Here is a 24,343-nt window from a genome sequence, read left to right on the forward strand (position 1 = left end):
TTTTTAGGTTCAGTGATGATGGCTTCACAGATGTACCTTTTATATCATGTCCTAAATTATTGATTTATGTTCTTAGGTCTAAACTTGACAATGAAAAGATTTATATTCTACTGCTCTCTCAGTGGCTTCATTATAATTTTCCCACAGAGTACCTGGCACATGTTAGATACCCAGAACATATTTGTTGAAAGAATGTTGAGTGAGCTGCCACCAAAAGAAGGAGGCTTAGCAGGACTTAGGTTTTCAGTAACTTTAGCTCCCTAGTTTGACCATTCTGCAGGTAGACTGGAGAGAGAAATACATTGTGTTGATTATATGAATGAGCCTGAAGGGAACTTTTATGTCATTTTCATGAATAAGACCCAGAAAGATAAGAACGTGGAAGGATAAGGGTGGTAGATTTGCTGTTCATTTTATCCTCCTTTACCATACCTCTTCCCTGTAGTCAGCTGCACTATTTTAGTTGTCACTATGAATTGACACTAATAGTAATTTATTAAACAGTAACATTCAGATGCTGCACTGTGGCCTGCCCAGTCAAATTCTACCTCAAGTAGGAATTCTCAGTACACTCAGTATAGACAGTAGGGCAGTGTACCTTCTGTATTGGGTTCTTTGCATGCAAGTAACACTGAAGACAAATACATTCATGAATTTTATGAGGCATGTCAAATGTGTGTTCGGAAAGAATTTCAGGTTTCTGTTATTTGCCTTTTGATTAAGGGTTAGACAAACATGTGACTACACATGAAAGTCAAATACTGTGTAGCGGAAAGAAAAATATACCTTATCAATAGCAAACCTGTGTCAATGGTGTAAATTGTAACCTCGTGATTTATCCATTGTGTCAACAGATGAATAGTATTCCATCAGTGAGAAAACTACTATGCAATCAGTACCTTTCTTAGGAATCTTCTTATCTAGGTCTCATGAATTTTGTGGACCAAAAAAAGAAGACAGTTATGTTTTAAGCAGAGAATTCTGATGCTGACATTTGATGCTTAATAGCATCACATCATCCTTACTCCAGTGGAGAATTTCTGTCATTTGCATGATCTGGGTGAGATTTTAAACACTTGACTGTCCTTCCCATACTATCTGTCATACTCTTGGTGTGTCTTTTTTTGTTGACTAAACACTGTGCTCTCCTGGAATGTGAACTACATGGTTTTATTGTTAACCTAAGTAAAAAGCAATACAGGAGGATTTATCTACTTCAAATATACTGTAAAGTATATTTTTTTATATAAAGTATAAAATTATTTATATAAAACAAAATGTACTTCAATGACTTTTGGATTTGATATTTTGAATAATCTATATCAGTGCTTTCATCCATTATTATGAGATCTTAGAATTAAGTTTACCTCTCTAACAGTGTAAAAACTTGATTTTGATTATTGGTATTGACAAGTGAGTATCTTTTATAATACAAGGTTTGTGTTATTAAAATTATCGTAGTGGTGGTGTTTGAAGATTGTGATCTTTTCCTCATATGACCCAATATGATTTTTATCTTTCTATAAGTCAGATTAGATGATTAAAATATGTATTTCATTTGAAGGAATACCTCATTTGACCTTGCTCTATTGGGGCTCTGTAAGAATTAGATTGAGAATGGAAAACATTTTTTTTCTCATATCTAATTTATCATGAAGTGTTCTCAAGTTAAAATAGAAAGTAGTTTAAACTATTAGCCATATATTTGTGAGTTCTGGTGAAAAGAGTTCTCATTTATTCACAACCTCATTTGAATTTCTCTTTTGCTTTTAGTTTGGTTGAAGTAATAATCAATTTCAGTGGGAAAAAAATGGCTTTTCACTTTAATGGGCTAATTTTAAGATTCTACTTTAGCATGTTATTAACTCCTTAGTTGCTTTTTAAAAATAATAAGCATATTTGCTCAAAAGAATAAAATGGAAATTGAAAATAGGTCCCCTGGATTGCCAAGTGAAAACACAATCATGTTTTTGATTATATCATTTTTATTTGAAAAAAATCATCAGACTTACTCTATGGGTAGATGACAATTGTCTGTCTTATTTTGGGTGTAGTTTTATTTACAGTTCATCTACACTTTAGACTTTATGGATTATACAAGATAGCTTGTTTTGTGAGCTCAGATTAACAATTTCATTTAAATCTCCTATTTAAATAATGTCAGATTGGACATTCCTTCCATTTATTTTTAAAAGAAAGATTACTTAAGTCAGAAATTTGGACTACCAATTCATTTAATAGTATTGTATACAAAAGATTTATGAATAATGTTTTGCTCCACTTATATAATTTAACTCTGCCAAAAAAATTTAAAATACATGTTGTAGCCTTTCCAGGGGAAACATTTTTATAGAGTATGTCTCCTGATTAGAGTTATTCCCAAAAAGAGATTGCACCTAACTTGTCTGATCACTCACTCACAGGTTCCCTTCATTGATAGCGATGATAATTGGCCAGGATCATAAGATAATAAAGGCCCCAGTAATCAAAAAGGATAGTGGATTAATTGGAAGCTCTAGGAATTCTGTAAACTCATAGGAATATGGCTTTCTTTTAAACTCATAATAAACAGATGATAAAAGTGCTTCTCGGTACTCTCTCTTAGCAAGTGTAAGACTAGATATGCCTTCAGATATATTTGTTGTTATGATTTTTGTAGCATTACAACCTCATTTGAATTTCTGCACAGGTAAAGCCTTCTGCACATTTAACTTTTTTTTTCTAGCTCCAATATGTAGTGTCTTATTGATATGGAGGGTTCATTGTTGTTTGGCTCAATAAAATATAAAATGGGAAATTTGATGTGTTTGTTTGAAATTTCACAAAAGTTTGAGAAAATTTCTTTACAAATCAATGTGTGAAAGGCAATGTGAGTAACTGTGAACCTGTATTTTATTTTATTTTATTTTTTGGAGTCAAGGGTGTCACTCTGTCACTCAGGCCAGAGTACAGTGGTGCTGTCATAGCTCACTGCAGCCTCAACCTCCTGGGCTCAAGCCATCCTCCCGCTTCAGCCTCCCACATAGCTGGGACTACAGGCATATGCACCATGGCCAGCTAATTTTTATTTATTTTTATTTTTTAGTAGAGATGAAATCTCACTAAGTTGCCCAGGCTGGTTATGAACCCCCAAGCACAAGCGATCCTCTGCCTCAGCCTTGCAAAGTGCTGGGATTACAGGGATGAGCCACCACGCCCAATCTATATTTTATTATTCTCTTTGAAATATTTATTTTATAGACAAGGAATAAAGTAATATGAAAATAGAAAGTTTTTGAAAATAAATTATTACTTCTATACCCTTGCCAAAAGAATATTTAAACACTCGAATTAAGGTACAGAATGATAAAATAATATTCCTTAGTTTCTGGAAGATCTATCCATACAAACATCATTTTATTTAAGAAAAAAAATCAATGTAACAAGTTTAAAATGAATTCTTTAATTTTTCCCTTAATAGCATTTGTTACCAAGACACCATTTATATAATCGTAAAAGACAGCAATAATAAAGGACATGGCTCTTAAATAAAATTTACCCCAAGACCAAAACATCTTTTGTCTTAATTTTTTGCAGTTTAAAAAAATATTTATTTCCAAATAATGGCATAAGTAATTTTATCAAGCATTATTTGAAAATGTTTGGACTTACATTGAGGTCATTAGAAACCACTGCTACTTGGAGGGCATTAAAAACTATAAATAAAGTATGTCTTTATATATATATGGGAAACAATTAGTTTTTCAAAAAATCAAGTAGTTTTTCTAGGGACACATACACATATATATGTGAGTGTGTACATACATGTATTGAGATATATTTTTAATTAAAAAATATATCAGGCCGGGAGCGGTGGCTCACCCCTGTAATCCCAGCACTTTGGGAGGCCGAGGCGGGCGGATCACCTGAGGTCAGGAGTTCGAGACTAGGCCCAACATGGAGAAACTCCGTCTCTACTAAAAATACAAAATTAGCTGGGTGTGGTGGTGCATGCCTGTAACCCCAGCTACTCGGGAGGCTGAGGCAGGAGAATTGCTTGAACCTGAGGGGCAGAGGTTGCGGTCAGCCGAGATCGCGCCATTGCACTCCAGCCTGGGCAACAAGAGCGAAACTCTATTGTCTCAAAAAAAAAATATATATATATATATATATATATATATATACACACACCAATATGCTGACAGGTTATCCAGTATTATCAATAGTCCAAAAATAATTTTTTGACTTTGTAATACATTATATAGAGGATTTTAAGTTCTTAAAATCTGGTTTCTTTATAGTGTTTTGATTAGGTTACAGTTAAAAATTTATATTCCTCAGGGTCTTTTTTTTTAATAAATATAGAAAGATCTATTTCATACCTATTCATTGCGTTTAATTGGATGAGAACCTAGAGAAGGGGCAAGTATACTAGTCTTAGAGAAAATATTTCAGGGAATACTTGCAAAAGACGATGCTTATACAGAGTTGTAAACAGTTACGCGGGCGTTAGCAAAGTGAAGGCAAAACAGTGTTCCACATACAGATTAAACATCCCTAATCAAAAAATCCGAAATCCAGAATGTTCCAAAATCTGAAACTTTTTGAATACTGACATGATGCCCAAAGGAAGTGCTCATTGGAGCATACTGGATTTCAGATTTTCTGATTAGAAATGTTTAACTGATATGTGTTCTTAAGATATTCCAAAATCTGAAAAAATCCAAAATTTGAAACACTTCTGGTCCCAGGCATTTCAGATAAGGGATCCTCAACCTGTATAGAGAACCTCATTTGCAAAGAAACCCCAAAGTGGAGAAACAGCTTTTAAGTATAGGGACTTGCAAGTCATTTAGTGTTGATGAAACATAAAGTTTGATGTGCTATGTTAAAAGACCAGATTATGAAAGGTTTTTTGTGTCAGATGAGGGGCTTATATTATGTTTTATCATTAAAGGAGGGGACTGGGGGCAGATGGCTTACCATGTTGTTGGATTGGTTTGAGTCTGAGGTGATGATAATAGCTAAAATGGGATGGCAGTGGTATGGATGTAGGGAAGATTAGCTTTAAAAATTATTATGAAATGAAATTGGCAGAACGTGTTATTTTCGACAGAGAGAGAGAGGGAAAAGAAGCTTTGATGATCACTACTAGGTCTCTCAATTAACTTGGTAGATAATGAAAGTCACTAAGATAGAGAATACAGGAGTAGGAAATCATTTTTAGAAAAGAGAATGAGAAATTAATTTTGTACATGTTGACATTGAGGTTCTGTGGGGCATCCAGAGTTGGACTGGCATTGGGGTGTACCATAGTTGGTTGGAGATATTTAAGTCCAACAGTATAGGAGAGTGCAGTGCGGGGAACAGATCTGTTTTTTTCAGTTTGTGGTTAGCAGTTGAAATCAAGATAGTGGATAAAGTTACTGTAGCCACCTAGAATGTGTAGAGTGAGAAAAGCAATTGCCTGAGAATGAAATCTGGGGAAATAACCAGCTTTAAAGAAACTAATGGAAAAAGAGGAGACATTCAGAAAAAAAACACAGAAGGAAGATGCAGAGCGAAAAAAGGAAAACCAGGGGGATATGTGGTCCCAGACATCAACTCAGTAAAGTGTGTCAAGGGGAGTGGTCATCAACAGGGATCCACACAGCAGAGAGGTCCAGAAAGCCTGTTGTCACTGGGGACCTCAGCAAGAGCAATTTCAATAGAAGGCTACAATGAGAAGTGAGGTAGAGGCTGCAGATGTGGACATGTGAGGCTGATACTGAGCCTAGCCCTTACCCTGAAATGTGTCTTCATGAAATCATCCCTGATGCCAACCTGCTTTGTAGTCATTTATCTTTGTCTCACTAAGGTGAAATGAAGTATGCTCAGATAATGCATAGGAAATATGACTTGAGCGATATAATGAGACTGTCTTCTTACAGAATCAATGAATTAACTGAAGACTTTCAAAGTCTTCAGAAAATCATCATCCTTATCACTACTGGCATCATCCTTTGATGTGTCAGCACAAATCACAGATATGACTTGCTGTGTCCTGACGTGGGGGTCATGGCTCCTTAGTAGCATGCATGTGGAGCCATGGCACTGGGCCACAGAGCTGTATTTCTACATTGCAGTCAGCCTGCAGACTTACTAGTGCACATGTACCAACTACTGGCAGACTTTCAGGACAAATACTTAGTTTTATTGAAAATCTTAGGATTTTGAGAACAGCTTTTTAAAACTCTGTTCCATCATTGGCTGCTTTCAACAGTAGAGTCTAATCTTGCTTAACTGGCCTGTTCATCCACCAGCAATTTGATGTTGCCTTCCCCAATCCACTTTTCACTCCCTGGTATGACTTTAGCTTTCATTTCACTCATTTCATTGATGGCTCACACTGTCTGCGGTGTAATTGGCACCCACAAACCTTTGCTCATCCTTCTTACCTCCTCCATTAGCTCCGTATGGGCTTTACTTCCTTTGCTATTCAGTCTAGGCCCCATGATTCATTACTTTAACTCTCACTCTTGTCCTGTCCTTTTGCCCTCTTGTCCCTCTCACCTAGTAAAACCCCAAAGGATGGCTCTATCCAGCATCTCCAGGATAAAGTAATATTTTATTATTATAATAAAGCCTGGCTCAGACTACTGCAGACCTACCCACAGCCATGTGTACTGATGCTGCTGCTCCATCTCCACAGTCTCTGTAGTCTTCAAACTCAGCTGAGCATTAATTGCTACCTACAAAGCCTTGTGTGTACCCTTCTTGAGCTGTGGAATTTTTCCATAACAGATGTTTCAAGTTATCTCAACTTCTTAATCCACTAGTTTGTATATGTTACACGACAAGTAACTGTTGATTGATTCTGAGTCTTAGCATAAGGTAAACTTAAAAAAAATTTGTGTTAGCAGAGGAGTCTTATTATACATATAGCTCTGATAAACTGGCTCATGATCTTCAGTCTGTTTTCGTTGCTGCTTAACTGGATAAGGTGTAAAGGTAAAACAAAAACAAACAAAAAACCTCCTGATTTGGAAGACTTAGCTGAACCTATCTTTGGAAACAGAATCAATTAAACATATATGTGTTACTTGGACTAAATCCAACATAAGCCCATACAAAATGGTAGTTCAAGCATCTCAGGTTTTTTAGAGAACGTTAGAATCTATTGTTTAAATTATCTATCATCCTCTTTGCAAAAATCCAAAGTCATTTGGGTCTTAAAAATTATTTGGATAATTTTTCTTCCAAAATGAAAAGAGATGATGATTAGTCAGATACAGTAGACAATTTGGTCAACATTTAAATAAGCAGTAAATAGCCTACATATTAACTGTCATAAAGTAAACTTTTAAAGGCAGTGTGTTGAAATATGTACATTTTAAGGAGCATTCAGAGTTTGACTTATAAAATCCTATTGAAATCAAAGAAAGTCATACAGGCTTACCCCATATAGATTATTGTACGAAAACATGAATACTGGTTCCTCCAAAACATTTCGTATTCTGTATATCCTATGTATGGACGTACACATGACTTTCTGCTCTTAGAGGCATACCTCCACTCTTCTGTTTTGCACAAGACTAGGAGAACAGGAGCATTTTATTTTCAGAATTTCTTCACACAGTTTTCCTTGAAAAAATAATGAGAAGTATACTAAAGAGGGAAGACTGTGTTTCAGTCAGGGTTCTTGGTTGCATGCAGGTGACTCTGGCTGTGGTTAGCCGAAAAGAAACACAGTAAAATGAAGTTGGGAAGAACTCTACAATTCAATAATTTAAAAAAAATCCAATTTAAGAAATGAGCAAAGGGTCTGAATAGACATTTCTTTAAGGGAGATACACAAATGGCCAATAAACAAAGAAAAAGATGCTCAGCAGCATTAGCCATTAGGAAAATGCAAATCCAAACCTCAGTGAGATGCCACTTCACACTGACTAGGATGGCTAGAATTAAAAAGCTAGATAGCAAGTGCTCACTAGGATGTGGAAAAGTCAGACTCATACACTGCTGTTGGGAAACAAACAAATTGAAAGATCCACTACGCTTTTGTGTGCAATACATTAGGACTACAAGGCAAATTCCTGTAGACTTAGTTTGATTTCCGAGCAAGTTCATCTGATGCTAAAAAGGTTGAGATTTTAGATTTGATTTCCATTACTGGTTTCATAATCAGTTACCTTGTCTTCTATGATTTTACCCAGCGGTCTCACAAATTATTTCTCTAATGCCAAGGAAAATCAGGTGAAACAGTACATGGATTGCAAAATCATCTTGACCTTAGTGGGGAGATGGAGAGAGAGAATTCAGATTATAGACCTTGCTGATATGGGATTAGTCTTCAGTAAAATACTTATGTACCTAACTTTGTGTAACAATCTAAGATAACCAGATAAATGTTATTGAAGTCAAAAATTTGACCTTACATTCTTCAATTTTTAAAACCTTAGGAAATATTTGAAAAAGCAGTTAACGTAGTTCATAATTCTAATATTTAATGTCAGCAGTTGAAATGCGTTAGGATGCCTTTCTGAGTGTAAGAATATGTGTTAAAAATCATTGTAGATTAGTGAATGTTGAGTTTTCTTCCTGAGGATTCATTTATATCAGGATTTTATTCTGCTTAGCTTCAGGTAACACATTTCTGCAGGAATGTTGTAGAAATGATGCTGTATTCTTTTCACTAGAAGAGATTGGGAAGCATATGATGTTTGTCCTATTAGTAATGCTGTTAATTTTGGTCCTGTGGTTAAGATTGTGTCTGACAGTTTTCACCACTGTGAAGTTACCATTTTTCCCTTGGTAATTCATCTATTTATAGGCGGTACCTTGAGACTATACATATTCTGTTACTCCAAAACTTTTACCCACTAGTTTTGGTATTCCTTGATTATTATTAAGATGGCTGCCAAATGGTGATTTCTGATTCCATCATTTCTTCTGCAATTATTAGTGACTTTCTATGGAAAGGCCAATGATGTCCTTCTCACCTATTTATTTACATCTCTAGATTCATGGTTTCTTATGAATTAAGTGATTTACAAGCTATTACTATAATTATTTTGGATGCTTAAATTATCCCAGATTTGCCCAGTGGGAGCCTCTTTAAGCTGGCTCCTGTGTCCTTCTGTCATGCCCCCATCATTCTTTGAGCACTTCTTTACTTTCTGGCACAAGATGTTTCAGACCAATTTTGTGCTAGAGCTACCCCGGCTCTAGAATCAGCCATTTCTCCAAGGATGCTAGTTTTGGTTTTAAATAGAGGAAGGAATCTTGTATCTTATGCTGACTTTCCTAAATAATATTGGCATATGAAACTTAGAAGTTCCTTTAAAAATGTTAGAAATACTTTAATTTGTTCTCTCGTTCAGTAAGTTTCCTTTGTGTGTTTGGGGCTAGATACTTCCAATATAAATGAAATTTAACTCCAATTCACATTTCAAAAACAATGTTAAAGTAATTGTTACAGACAATTAAATACTATAGATGTACAGAATGGGCTAAAAACCTAGGAACTGAAGAAACATTTGAGAAAGAAGTGGGATTTAAATAAATAGGAGCAGGGAGGACTTTAGAATCAGGGGTACAGAATGAGCCAAGGTATAGTGCTAGGCATAGGCGTGTCTTATTAGGAAATTTTGATGAGCCTGACTGATTGGTGGAGAGAATAATGTTGATCATTAGTGAATGAGTGGGATCCAATTTATTGGAAGCCTGGATTCTAGGCTGACGGATTTAGAACTTATCCCTGAAGCAGCGGAGAGTCCTTAAGTTTTTGGACTGGGTAGTCATAAAGAATATGTTTTAGGAAACTTGATATGATGTTATATTGTAGAATAGATTGAAAAACAGAAGACAAATTAGGGAACTCTTAAAATAATTAAGTTTAAGGCAGTAAAAATACAAATAGGAATGAGTAGACAGGAAAGTAATTTGGAAGGAAGAAATAATAATGTGTTGAATCAGGGTCACTAGAAGAATGAGAAGCTGAAAGAAACGGGAAACTGCTGATTTTTATAAGAGAAAGAAAACAGAAATAAATTGCAAACAGAAACTCAAAGTAAAAACAGGTTTACTGATCCTGAGATTTTTATTTAATCATTTAAAAATAATGATTGACTAAAGCCATAGAACTACTCTGTAACTTTTTATACAAAAGAATATAGTTGAAAATTAATGGTTTGGAGCTATAGAATATAATTGTTAGATGCAGTAATGCTTGCTGAATTTTCTAACACTGTTAGAAATAGGCATTTCATAATAGCTTTCATTTTCATAGTTTTAGATTAATAAGGAAATAGAAAGTTGTTTTGGTTTGATATGCACTAGTAAATTCAACCACACTACCAGTCTCAAATCAAATCTCTGAACTGAGATCCAGATTCCTGATTGTTTTAAATGATATGAGTTTTGTTGGCATTTGTGGGTGAGAAATTTGTTTCTAAGTATAGCATCTGATTCTTCTGGTGTTACTGAAATTCACATTCCCATCTTCTTCTTTAAAAAAAAAATTAGTTTTAACTTCAACGTCGTCTAAAAAAAAAAAAAAACCCTTGCAAAGTAAGAACTGCACTGTATAAGATATTGAAATCATCAAATATTGTGATCAAGACATTCTTTGCCATGTGCTGAGAGATGATAATAGAAGGTACCTAGGTCCAAACATTCTACCTGAAGTGAGAATGTATTTTCCTGAATAAATATTTTTTCATTTATTAATTTTTACAATCAAACATTTAGGTGTTAACTAGACCATCCTTCTTCATGGATAGAGCAAGAAAATGACACAGGTTTGTTCTCTGTCTAGCTACTGTGTCTTCAGGTTTTCTGAACTGGCGTGAATCCTAGCAGTTAACATCTGAGGACTGAACCTCATTCTAGCCATAGGTTAGTTTATTTGTTCATTAATAGGTTAACATATGAACTTCCTAATTAAAATTTGTTGAAGGAAATTATTATATGAGGTAATGTATTAACCATATAATGTGTTGGAGTAGTGCTGGGTGACTGTCATAGTTTCTGCTGGTACGGTTTACCAAAAGGAAAATAAAGTTAGTTCTTTTTGTTGGGAAAGAAGATTTCATGTTATCTGTGTTTGCAGGCTTTCTGGCTCATCTGCTGGAGGAATCCTTGCTGCGGGGGTGTTTTCATTTTCTCGTCTAACATGGCAGTGGTCCATTGCAGCAGAGGTTTTTAGCTTAAACAATCTGTTTGTGGGGCTGCTTATGGCTCTTACTGTACATTTTGAGGAAGCAGCAACTGCTAAGGAGAGATCAAAGGTAACCTATTTTGATCAAAGTGAAATCAGTTTTTGTTTTAATTTTTAGACAGATGTATTTCTTTTTAACGTCGGCTTAAATACCATTTATCTATTCTGATTACCGTCGGGATAATCTAGCATGTTGAGAGAGAAAATGATCTCAGTCTTTTTTTATTATGGATGGAACCAGGATAGCCCTTATAAAACATGGCACTTTTCTTCCCTCAGAGTTCAAAAGTTTTTTGGAGAATTAGAGGATTATAAAATCCCCTGTGTGTCCGGTAGGAAAGATAGGCTTGTTGGTTAATTCACCATCATTTGTTTGTGTATATTATCAGAAGGTGCCAAGCTCTACACTGGCCCCCTTAAGTTAGGATACATTGACCCACTCCTTAATTGCCAAGAAAGGTCAAATTTGTAATTTACTTAACTAAAAGAAGAGTGTCAAATGTAAACCATGAAGTAGTTCAGAAGAGATTACAATGAATTTTAAGGTAAACACTATCATCAAAATCACTTGACATGTGAAAGAACCCTATCTTCTAAGAACTTACAGTCTACACATTGGGAAATGCCAAATCATCTTAGTATAGGCAGCTTTGTGTTGTTAAAGAGTGTAGAAACAAAAGAACGTCATGGTTTATATGTGGTTTCCTGTGATGCTATTAGAGGGAGTTTTTGGCTTAAAAAATGTCTGATTATGTTAAAAATTATTCAATACACTTTTTAAAGAGTGAGAAGGCACACTATTCAGGTTCAGGTATAGGGACAACTGCAATGGGGTTTTGTAGTAGGGGAAAGAAATCAGGCTCAATTCCAAATACAAGGGAAAGTGGGAATTTATAGCCAAGGAGCAGGGTGGGAGTTAGTGGATGGAAAATTACTGAGAGGAAACATCAGCGGTAAAGGGAGATTTGACTGAATTCTTGCTGAAAGCAAGCCAGGGTGATCAGACATCACCTAGGGAATGGTAGTGGATGAAGAACTTGACCAGATATTGAGAATTAGTGTTCTGGCTAAACTGACTTGACAGGATTGATGCTAAAACTGGACAATGCAGAGATGAACATGGAAACTCAAAAGTCAGGACCTCACTGGGAAGAGTTCAGAGGAGCCTGACTTGAGTTTGGTCAAGGAGAGAACCTTTGCCAGTTATGAAACTAACACATGTTGGAAAAACAAAAACACCACCCAGTGATAACCAGGTTTCTAAATAAAAGAGGCTCTATTTCATTTGTTTAATAGGAGAAAAAACAATTGCTGAATTTCAATTATAGATTTTACTTGAATAAGCATTACACAATACTCTATTACTATTACAACTTACCTATTTATCATACAGGATTTTCTAAAAGTTGGTTTGAAAACAGTTATTTAAGATCAAATTGCAATTATTTGATGAACGTGGAAAATATTAATAAAAATAATAGTAACAAATATTAATGATTATTAAAATAACTGCTTGCATCTTAAAGAGGTTGATTTTAACCTAACATGATACAAATGCTTGGTTTTGATATAAAAATGGCTTTTTATTATTGTTCTTAGAGTTTTAGGTGAAATTTTTACTTAGTTTTTTAATTTATTTTCAGATAGCTAAAATTGGTGCTTTCTGCTGTGGCCTTAGTTTATGTAACCAGCACACAATAATACTCTATGTTTTGTGCATAATACCTTGGATTCTCTTTCAACTTTTAAAAAAGAAGGTAAGTTTTTGAATTTTGTAAAAATAAAAATGTACAATATTTTACTTAGGTCTAATATAACATTTTTGTCATGAGAAAATTTCAGGCTTTTTCTTGGGTTTCATGTAAAGCATAAATAACCCTAGGGCCTAACAATATTGACTGAAAAAAATAGGATTTACAAAAATTATGCGGTATTGATTGCAGTGGCATCTGGCCTGTTCCATAATTTTGTGACTGATTCTGAATAGCATCTCGATGAAAGTAGGCTGAAAGGACTTAAAGCAACAATATCAAATTTTCTTAATTATGATTTTATACATTCTAAAACACAGAGTGGTGTGCCATCATACTTCATTTATTTAACTCTGTGCCGAGTCCTTGCCCTGTGCCATATGCTTGCTCCAGGTGCTGAAGAGTCAGCTCTCAACAAAACAGACATCCCTGCTATTGTGAACTAAATAATAAAATCTCTGGTAACAGTATTGTTTTCTCAAAACGGATTCCCTAGAATTAAAAATGATTTATTGTTATTCTTTCTCTGAAAGAAAAAAATGATTGTTAATTAAAATGGCAATATGAAGCAACATAGGAAAATTACTTCATTAGGCAATGTGAGATTAAGGAACCCAGAGGTTAAAATAGTCTATATACAAAGCCAGCACTAGAGTCTTTTTACCTTATTGTTTGTTTGTGTACAAACTCAACTTATCCTTTTATTGTTTGTTCGTTATACCCAGCTATAATCAGAATTATAATAGAAAACATATAAAACAAATAAAATTATTATGTAGAAACAGGGAAATAATTATACCAAAGCTTTAGATAACTGTATTTACTATACTTGAACACATTTCGCTTCTTAGCTTCTGAACAGTAAAGCAAAAAGGGTAACACGGAGGTTATAAAATTTTTATGATGTGATTAAAAAGTAAGTAAAAGGAGCTGGGTGCAGTGGCTCACGCCTGTAATCCTAGCACTTTGGGAGGCCAAGGCAGGTGGATTGCCTGAGCTCAGGAGTTCGAGACCAGCCTAGGCAACATGGTGAAAGTCTGTCTCTACTAAAAATACAAAAAAAGTAGCCAGGCTTGGCAGTGTGCGCCTGTAGTCCCAGCTACTCGGGAGGCTGACGCAGGAGAATCTCTTGAACCCGAGAGGAAGAGGTTGCAGTGAGCCGATATCGCGCCATTGCACTCCAGCCTGGGTGACAGAGCAAGACTCCGTCTCCAAAAAAAATAAATAAATAAAAAATAAGTAAAAGGGAAACATAGCAGTTGACAGGAAAGAACTTTTCCTTGGCACTGAATTTTGTGAAGTCAATCATGTAAGTCCTTACGTAAATCTTACTAAACAGCATAACAGGCAGTGTCTTTAACAGTGGTTATGGTGTATATAGCAAGTTCTTTATATGGCCTTTTATTATGTAAACCCTTGATTAAAAATGGAGATACAAAATATAACTCAGTGAAGCTTTTCTGTGGAATACGAGAAAGAGGCCCAGATGTTTCTCTTGTGAATCAGTGGGGGTGGGTGGATACATCTCCCTCTAGTATCAGTCATCTTAGCCAGGCTTCTGACCTGAACAGACATCAGAGGGGTGCATTCTCAGCACATATTTCATGTTAGTTGATTGAAAGGAGAGGCATATACTTTCTGTAAAACATGGAGGATTCAGAATTGATAATTTTGGAGCTTGGACTAAGGGCCTGTTTTCCCTGCACTGAGGTAAGCTACCAGACAGTGATGAAATCGTGAGAACTGTGACTCTTTATTTCCCATTAGTTAAAAAGCAGAGGCTAGAAAATAAGGCCTACCAATGAAGTAACAGGGTAGTTGGATCTCACTGGGAGGTGATTTGAGACAGAGCAGAAAGTCCTGAGTCAGCTGGTTTCAACCCTGGCTGCTTACTTATCTGAGAAGCTTTTAAAAAGTTCGTGTTTGTTTGTGTGTATATATACACAGATGTACATATGTATACAGTAATGTAGGTACATATGTATATGTGTATCTATAGGTACATACATAGGGGTGTGTGTGTGTGTGTGTGTGTGTGTATGTATGTATGTATTTATTTATTTATGCTAAAACTTGATTCTACCCTAAAATAATTCTGATATAAGTGATCTGGGGTGAGGCCCAGACATCAGTATTTTTAAGAAGCTCCCCAGGTGATTTTAATGTGCAGTTAGGATTAGGAGCCACTTATTCCCCAACTCTGCAATAGCTCTCATGCAATTGTTTCCCTGTTTATTTCTCACACAAAAGGAAAATTCTGCAGCAACTCATCTTACCATTCTAAATTCAATTTTATAATATGCAGAAACTGTGCAAAAATAAGCATTTACTTTCTTTAAAACTAATTTTAAGAATAGCAAAGGCATGTTGTTAGATTAGTTATTTCTTACACTCCTTTCATGCCATCATTTTTTATGCATCACTGCTGTAGAAATCTCAAACGAAATCAGTACTGTAATAAAACACTTCATTTTCAATTAAGAATGTTTATTTGAAAATGCTAATATAAATCAACTGCTTGTTCTACTTCTGGTGAATGTGAACCTTGATTCTCACATTCATTCTCACATATGAATTTCTCTTTTTCGTAAAGGAACAATTGGCCATTTCCAAATATGATATTTGTGAGAGAACCACCTTTCCCAGTTACTAAAGTAAGCAGTGTTTGAATCTTGGTTCAGATACACAGGAATTGATTGAATATATCAGAATTCGTATTCTTTTGGATTTAATATTTATAAAACTTTGTCAATATTGTCCTTTAAGAAAAGTATTTACAAATGAGAAATATATTTTCCCAAATAAGGTATATGAAGCAGCATTGTCATAACAACTAATTTTCTTTAATATTCTATCCTATATGTAAATTGAGGGAAAAAAAGCATTTGGATGAGCTTGGAGTTTATATAAAAACTAGTTTCATTTATGCCAGACATTTCCGTGAAATGTTCAAAACTCTTGTTGAAATAATTGTCAACATATAATCATAATGATATATATAGTTGAAGTCTACTCCTAATGATGATGATGAAGTGAATTGGTCTTAGAATTGTATTTTTGGCATATTCAAAATCAGCCAAACAGCACATAATCACTTCCAAGCAGGTTATCTTAGCTGTGCAATGCTGCTTGTCATGACATGGTTTTAAATGTAAGTGATGTAATAAACATGATACTCATGAGCCTTTGCTAATATTATTTGCTTCACTCAGCTTTCACCTGCCATGCAAAGGAGTTCAGGCTGATGCAATTTTCTAGTAATCCATAGTAATCAGAAGGTTTAACATAGTATTCTGTGGTGACTTAATATAAATTGGGAGATCAGCTCTGAGTAAACATATTTGATGTTTTCCTTGATATGTTCTTGAAGTTCCAGGATGAATCTACTAAAATAAACATTGTTATACCACCCAATGTGCTCTGATGCAGGAACTCTCCCTGGGCTCTTTGTTGAAGTTGAGCCTGTACTTCTCTGCTGGTTTGCTGCCCTATGTCCACCTTCCTATTTCATCTTACCTTAATCATGCCCGGTGGACCTGGGGAGACCAGACAACACTGCAAGGATTTTTGACACATTTTCTCAGGGAAGAATATGGAACCTTCAGCCTGGTAAATTCAGATTTAAAGCCCTTCTAAGGAAACAAGTGGCAAAACTTCAGTGCTCTGCCTGGGCCTTGATTAAAAAAACAGTATTTATCAATCACAGTGGATCAAATATTTATTTTGGTTATTTATGTAACAAACTTGCCCCTTGGAATATGGCCTTTGATATATGTTAGAAAAAAGTCGGAGTCACTTAATTTAACATCATGTAGTTGTATATCCTGAATATACTTTTTAGGATAGCAGTTATTAAAAAGTCTTCCACCTACAGTTGAAGCATTTCAGTCTTGTTAGCAGTGAGTCACTATGGGTACTTGATCTGTGAATAAAACTATTTGGAAAAGATCGAAGGAAAAAAAAAGCCTCAATTTTAAAAATTTTCTTTGACCAAACTACTTATTATTTATTTATTTTTTACATATTTCATGAACAGTGTTTATGTTAGTGTCTAGTTTTTAAAACTCAAGACCTATCTGTAAATGCCTCATGAGTTCACTAAATGGAAAGTGTGCTCCAAAGAAGTTCAAAAGGCCTTGCTTTTCCTAAGACATATTAGGGGAACACATTAAATATAGTCGCAGTAAAGATTATCTGAAAAATGAAAGGATGAGCAGAAGATTTTTTATTTTCATATAGACAGTTATATCAGGTTTTTCTTTCTTGGTTTGTACTTTTGTGTCCTACTTAAGAAGGCAAGTCTCAGAAGAGTATGTAGTACATAATACCACTTATACAAAACTCTAAACCATGCGAAACTAAACAATCTATTGTTCAAGGGTACATACAAAAGTAGTGGAACTATATATTTATAAAAAATAGGGAAATAACACCAAATTCAAGGTAGTAGTTACTACTGTGGGATAAGGAAGAAAAAGTCTTTGAGGGCTTTGGGAGATACCTTATGATATTGATGAGGTTTTGTTTCTTTTTAAAAAAAAAATTTTTTTTTTATTTTGTTTGTTTGTTTGAGATGGCGTCTCGCTCTGTCACCCAGGCTGGAGTGCAGTGGCGCGATCTCAGCTCACTGCAAGCTCCGCCTCCCGGGTTCACGCTATTCTGCTGCCTCAGCCTCCCCAGCAGCTGGGACTACAGGCGCCCACCACCACACCTAGCTAATTTTTTTGTATTTTTAGTAGAGACGGGGTTTCACCGTGTTAGCCAGGATGGTCTCGATCTCCTGACCTTGTGATCCACCCGACTCGGCCTCCCAAAGTGCTGGGATTACAGGCGTGAGCCACGGCGCCTGGCCAGTGAAGTTCTGTTTCTTAAATGAATGTTGGATCTGTAGATTTTTAAAAAGCTCTTTGACCCTTAAAGATGTATTATATATGTTTTTTATGTGTAGGAGATGTTTCATAATAAAAAATATTAATTATTTTGACTTAGAGAGTTTGATACTTTACATTTATATTCTACTTTACTTATTTTGGTTATTCCATAAAAATATTGTCTGAAGACCATTCTAGATTCAAATTTATATAATTCATACATAATTGTGAAATTATAGATGAACAAGTTATAATGAAGTTTAATCAAAGTGCTCATAAAGAGCTTAAGGAAAGTCTATAATGGAAGTATAAAAAGGTTATTAATTTATTAACATGTAAATCATTTTTGCTGGAATAGTTTAACTGATTTCTAGCCAAATATTCTTTTCTTTCCTTCTTTTTTTTTTTTTTTTTTTGAGACAGAGTCTCACTCTATCGCCCAGGCTGGAGTGCCGTGGCGCGATCTCAGCTCACTGCAACCTCCACCTCCTGGGTTCAAGTGATTCTCCTGCCTCAGTCTCCTGAGTAGCTGGGATTACAGACGTGCACCACCATGCCTGGCTAATTTTTTGTGTTTTTAGTAGAGACGGGGTTTCACCATGTTGGCCAGGCTGGTCTTGAACTCCTGACCTCGTGATCCGCCCACCTCGGCCTCCCAAAGTGCTGGGATTACAGGCGTGAGCCACCGCACCCAGCCTGCCAATTATTACTTCTAAAATTCTTCCTAAAGGATGTCCAAATTAGTTTTCACTGACTTCTCTTTAAAAATTCAGTAAGACTCTGAACTAAAGACTTTGAGTGAAGAGAAATGATACATTGTACATTTAAAACCTGTATCTTTTAGACATACACACAGCCAAAAAGCATATGAAAAAGTGCTCAATATCACTAATCATTAGAGAAATGAAGATTGGAACCACAATGAAATACCATCTCACACAAGTCAGAATGGCTATTATATGAAAAAGTCAAAAAACATGCTGATGAGGTTTTGGAGAAAAGAGAATGCTTATACACTGCTGGTGGGAGTGTAAATTAGTTCAGCCATTGTGGAAAGCAATGTGGCGATTTCTGAAAGAACTTAAAACAGAATTACCATTCAACCCAGCAATCCCATTATTGGTTATATACCCAAAGGGATATAAATTGTTCTGCTATAAAGATACATACACACATATGTTCATCACAACACTATTCACAATAGAAAAGACATAGAATCAACCTAAATGCCCATCAACGGTAGACTGGATTTTTTAAAATGTGGTACATATACACCATGGAATACTACACAGCCATAAAAAAGAATGAGTTAATGTCCTAAGTGAACTAATGCAGGAACAGAAAACCAAATACCACATGTTCTCATTTATAAGTGGGAGCTAAACATTGAGTACACATGGACACGTGTACTTAAGGGCAGAGGGCAGGAGGAGGGAATGGATCAAAAAAACTACCTATTGGGTACTATGCTTATTACCTGTGTGATGAAATAATCTGTACACCAAACTCCCTTGACACAGAATTTACCTATGTAACAAACCTGTACATGTACCCCGAAACCTAAAATAAAAAAATTTTTTTAAGAAAATTCGAATCTTTTAAGTCAAGATTATTAAAATACAATATCCTAATAAAGCATCAGTTTAATTCTTGTGCAGATAAACTTTTGTCTTTTGTGTTTAGGCCAAATCTGAAATAGGATCCAGTATGTCTGAAATATTGCTGTGAGTATGAAATATTTGAAACTATTTTAAAATGAATTCTCTATTAGTTCCTTTAAGTGATTTTAGGGATTTCTGAGTTCATCTCTTTGTAACAAAGTATGTCAGAGAAGTAGTTTTTACCTCTACAGTTAACAGTTGTTTGTATTTACAGTTGTCCCTCAGTATCCATGGGGTATTGGTTATAGGAACTCCTGAGGATATAAAAATCCATGGGTGCTCAAGTCCTGATATAAAATGGCATAATATTTGTATATAAACTATGTACATCCTCTTGTATACTTTAAATCATCTCTAGATAACTTATCATAACTAGTATAATGTAAATGCTATGTAAATAGTTGTTATGCTCTATTGTCTAGGGAATTATGACAAGAAAAAAACATCTGTATATGTTTGTACAGACAGTTTTTTCCCCATTTTTTTTTTTTTAATTTAAGGTTAATTGAATCCACGGAGGCAGAGCCCATGGATACAGAGGGCCGACTGTACTATCAAATATTTTTAGCACCTCCTTCAATAAGATTGAGCTTAAAATGAGCAATAAACACAACGGTGAATATTAGAATACTATATAGAGCATTTATAGAACTAAAATGTTTCAACCTTCAATTGAACAACTATTTTCTTGTTATTTTGGTTTTTAGTATTTCAGAGCTTAATTTATATAATGTCTCCTATGACTTCTTTAGGCTATCCTTGCCATAAGCTCTATCTTTGGCTTACATATTTTTAACATCCAACCTTATTAGAGCTGGCTTAAGCAAATATATTTTCATCTATATTATTTTAATAGTGTACTTTGAAAACTGGGTTAATATTTGCTTTAAAACCTACAGATTAAGACAAGTGGAAAGATATTCATACTAACTTGATACAAAATTTTGGAAGAAAATAGGTTTCTACAACACTAAAGTGATGTCCTAACTAATTACTAATTTGGAACTCTTGAGGCTGTTTGAAAAAAAACTATGAGGAGAGTATTTCAACTTTATATGTGAGGCAGTTTATGAGTTCTCACAATTTCGGTGTAATTTACTTATTAGCTTGCTTTCTTCCAGCCATCCTTCCTTCCTTTCTTTTTAAACAACTTCTTTTTTCTACTTCAAAAAAGGTACATAATCTTTATAGAAAACTTAGAAAATACAGGTAAGCAAAAATAAGAAAATTAAAACTACCTATAAATCCAACATGCAGAGATAACCACTGTTACTAATCTGTTAATGACTATATTTTTCTAATATTTTTAAGATTGTTATTTCTTTTTAAAAGTAGGATCATAGTAAACATACTGTTTTATTAGCCTGCTGTTTTTCACTTTACATTATATCTTGGAAATATCTCCCTGCCATCAGTTACTTTCACATAACCTTTTGATGGTTCTCACCATTGATTTTAAATATTTCTTTTTATGTGTGAGACTTTTGTGGCTTTCTCATTTTCGCTGGAGGAATGTAACAAGAAGCTCACTTTTCTTTTCAAAAATAAAGATGGCACTGGGTGTGGTGGCTAATGCCTGTAATCCCAGCACTTTGGGAAGCCAAAGTGGGAGGATAGCTTGAGCCCAGGAGTTTGAGACCAGCCTGGGCAACATAGTGAGACCTAGACTCTGCAACAACAACAAAAAAAAATAAAATAAAATAATTTTTTTTTTTTGAGAAGGAGTCTTGCCCTGTCACCCAGGCTGGAATGCAGTAGTGAGATCTCTGCTCACTGCAACCTCCGCCTCCCGGGTTCAAGTGATCCTCCCACCTCAGCCTCCTGAGTAGCTAGGATTACAGGTGTGTGCTACCATGCCCAGCTGATTTTTGTATTTTTAGTAGAGACAGCGTCTTGCCATGTTGGCCAGGCTGGTCTCAAACTCCTGACCTCAAGTGATCCACCTGCCTTGGCCTCCCAAAGTGCTGGGATTACCGGAGTGAGCTAACACAACCGGCCTACAAAACATTAAAAAAAAAAAATAGACAGGCATGGTGGCAAGGGCCTGTAGTTGCAGCTACTCAGGAGGCTGAGGTGAGAGGATCGCTTGAGCCCAGGAGGTCGAGGCTGCAGTGAGCCATCATCATGCCACTGTACTCCAGCCTAGGCAACAGAGTGAGACTGTACCTCAAAAAATAAAAAAATAAACATAAAGACAGTCAAATGTCATATCAATGTCTCTGAGCTTTCATTTTATTCTGCTTTGCTCCAGGCAGAAGGACTTTTCTATCTACCTTCCAGAGATCATTATAGTATTAAGGATAACTGATATCTTTTGCCTTAGCAAACCCTACATGAACTCCCAAGAACTCTCGAGAGTAATCCTAGACCACATGACTAACTTTTATTAGTTGCACATGAAAGTCATCTATTGGGACCCTTAAAGGCCTCCTTTACGTTAAAATAATAGCAGGCTGTATACCCAGAAAAAAGACTTGACAAAAGTGATGACCACTCACACCCACACTTTTGTGTGGACCAAGTCATCATGTAGAATGAAGGCATAATCTTAGCACTCCCTGAATGAGAAGGTCTAGTCTTTAATTGTTTCAGGTGGGCAGGGATGTTGAAAAAGGCGACTCATAATTAACTTATGAGAAAATCCTTCAAAATGATAGAAGCTAATCATCTACCCTTTTCCAGTCAAGCAAATTAAATTTTTTCCCCATGCATATCTCTAAATTGCAATCCTGTACAAGGAAATTATTGAATCTAACCTTAGGCAGTGACCATCTTTCAGCGCTTACACTTAAGCAATAGATCTCTAAGAATTAATTTTGAGACTGACTTCATTCCTTTTGAAGAATGGTTTGAAATGGGTCTCATGCTGGAATCAATTTTTCAAGTGTATTTGAAAATGAGTAAGGATATCTTCTCATAGTAGATGAGTCTTCATTAGTAAAATACACATTGTATGGTTTCTATAATTATGGTATCACATTTTCTCCAGTAAAATTGCCGGCAGGGAGAAGAAAGTTCTTTGAGATGATATATAAGTCATTTCTTTTTTAACAATTAGAGACAGCTAGAGCAGAAGCTATTATAGAACTCAAATTTTAATACCTGAAAATGCATATGAGTTACTGGAAAAATTTAGTTTATTTGTAGGAAAAAAAAATACATTTCTCTGAGATTGCTTAAATGTTTCTTGAACCAAAACAAATAATATAGAAAACAAGGGAACCATTTAAGGAAAAAGATAACCCACAAAAGAATGGCTGGGAATTATCTCTCATGGCCTTTATTTTCTTCATATTAGATCTCCAGAAAGCTATTTGAATTAATTTTGTTATCATTTGCTAAATCACTGGAGGCCATGTCTACACTGCCAAGAGAAAAAAGTTCAAAAACTCATTTCAAACAGCTTCCTACCAAACAAGTTGGGGATATTCTATACAGTATACCAATATAAAAAATACAGAAGAATTATTTGTTCTGATCCTATTCCAAATTATGTAAGTTGATAACCAAATGTTACCACTGGAAAACGTCTTGGAACTATTTGTTTCTATTGCACTTTTTCTTCCAACTCTGAAAGACAAAATTTTAAAGTCTGACCCCAGCTCTTATGATTGTTCAGTGTATAATCAGTGGTATCCTACAAGGAATATTTTACTTGGAATTAATTAGATTTGTTTCCTGCCAACATTAAGTTAGGTGGTTTTTTTGCAGTTCTCAAGTAACAAATATGAGGACCGAACTCTCATTCAACATCCAAGCCCTTGCAGTTTGTGCAAATATATGTTTAGCAAGAAAGTAAGTAATACAATTCCTTTTTCTGTTATTTTTCTATGTTCATAAATTGAATTAATGTTTTCAATATGTCACTGTAGGACATTGCCAGTATTATTTTATGCTCCAAATAAATGACTCTCCTAGCTATCTATTAAGATAAATGTGTATTGCTTTCTTACTTTTATCCTGATTCTAAATCAATGATTTCAAGAAATTGAGCATTATATTATGTCTAAGTAGGCAGTCATTTGATGTCCTAAACTTCAGGTTTGATCCCTTACTCTGCTATAACCGATTGTTATTGCTGATTTTAAAAAGAAATAATTATTTAAATTCGTCTGATGGTAAAAGTGATCCCTGATGACAAAAGAAACCCTGAAAAATGTAGCACTGTAAATCTCCATTAATTTATTCATTTATGATCTAGTCTGTTGAATGTATGTATTTGTATGTAAATGTATATTTGTACATTTATCTATAGTTTTGTTTACTTGACACAAACATTTTATTGTGAACATTTTCTCATACTATAAAAATACTTAAAATCATTTAAATGTCTATATAATAGAACATTCTATGACCACAGTAGAATTAATTTAACTGTTCTTCTATTGAGAGGTCTTTAGATTGCTTCCACTTTTTCCACTGTTATAAGTAATACCAAAGCATTTTTATGGATTAATCTTTATTTACATTTCTGGTTATTGCTTAAAGATTTATGCCTGCATGACAAATAACTGAGTCAATGATTATTAATATTTTTAAGGCTTCTGATATAGATATTACCAAATTAACTTTTCTGAAGGATTATACTAACATATATTGTCATACCACCGCATTCACACCAACATTGAGATATATCGTTCTTAAATCTTTATTATTTCAAGCCTCAAAATATTTCTATTTTGCCTATTTTTGATGACTTCTGAAATTTAACAAAATCAGTAGTTTGCATTTCTTCTGTAAATGTTAGCTTTATATCCTTTACTGCGTAGTCCCAAGTTGTAGTTCAAGTTTATTATTATATTTTGGTTATTTGTTTCAACTCAGATTTTAAAAACCAAAATCTCTCTTTGCTCCTAGTTAAAAATGGAAAGTTTTTATAGA

General features: G+C 34.8%; 1 protein-coding gene across 3 annotated transcripts in view; it reads left to right on the forward strand.

Annotated features, from left to right (window-relative positions):
• TMEM260 (transmembrane protein 260) overlaps positions 1-24,343 on the forward strand; it is a 72,389-nt gene that overhangs the window by 12,648 nt on the left and 35,398 nt on the right. For all 3 annotated transcript variants that reach the window (XR_004029685.1, XM_030811049.1, XM_003267728.2), the window contains exons 4-8: positions 11,072-11,249; positions 12,823-12,936; positions 16,360-16,539; positions 19,485-19,525; positions 23,174-23,257. Coding sequence is in view for 2 of the 3 variants with exons in the window: in XM_030811049.1 (XP_030666909.1) it covers positions 11,072-11,249; positions 12,823-12,936; positions 16,360-16,539; positions 19,485-19,525; positions 23,174-23,257 (597 nt within the window). In the remaining variant the exon portion in view is untranslated. The remainder of the gene's footprint in view (positions 1-11,071; positions 11,250-12,822; positions 12,937-16,359; positions 16,540-19,484; positions 19,526-23,173; positions 23,258-24,343) is intronic.

Source organism: Nomascus leucogenys, chromosome 1a (genome assembly GCF_006542625.1).
Source record: "Nomascus leucogenys isolate Asia chromosome 1a, Asia_NLE_v1, whole genome shotgun sequence".
NCBI classification, from domain to species: Eukaryota; Metazoa; Chordata; class Mammalia; order Primates; family Hylobatidae; genus Nomascus; species Nomascus leucogenys.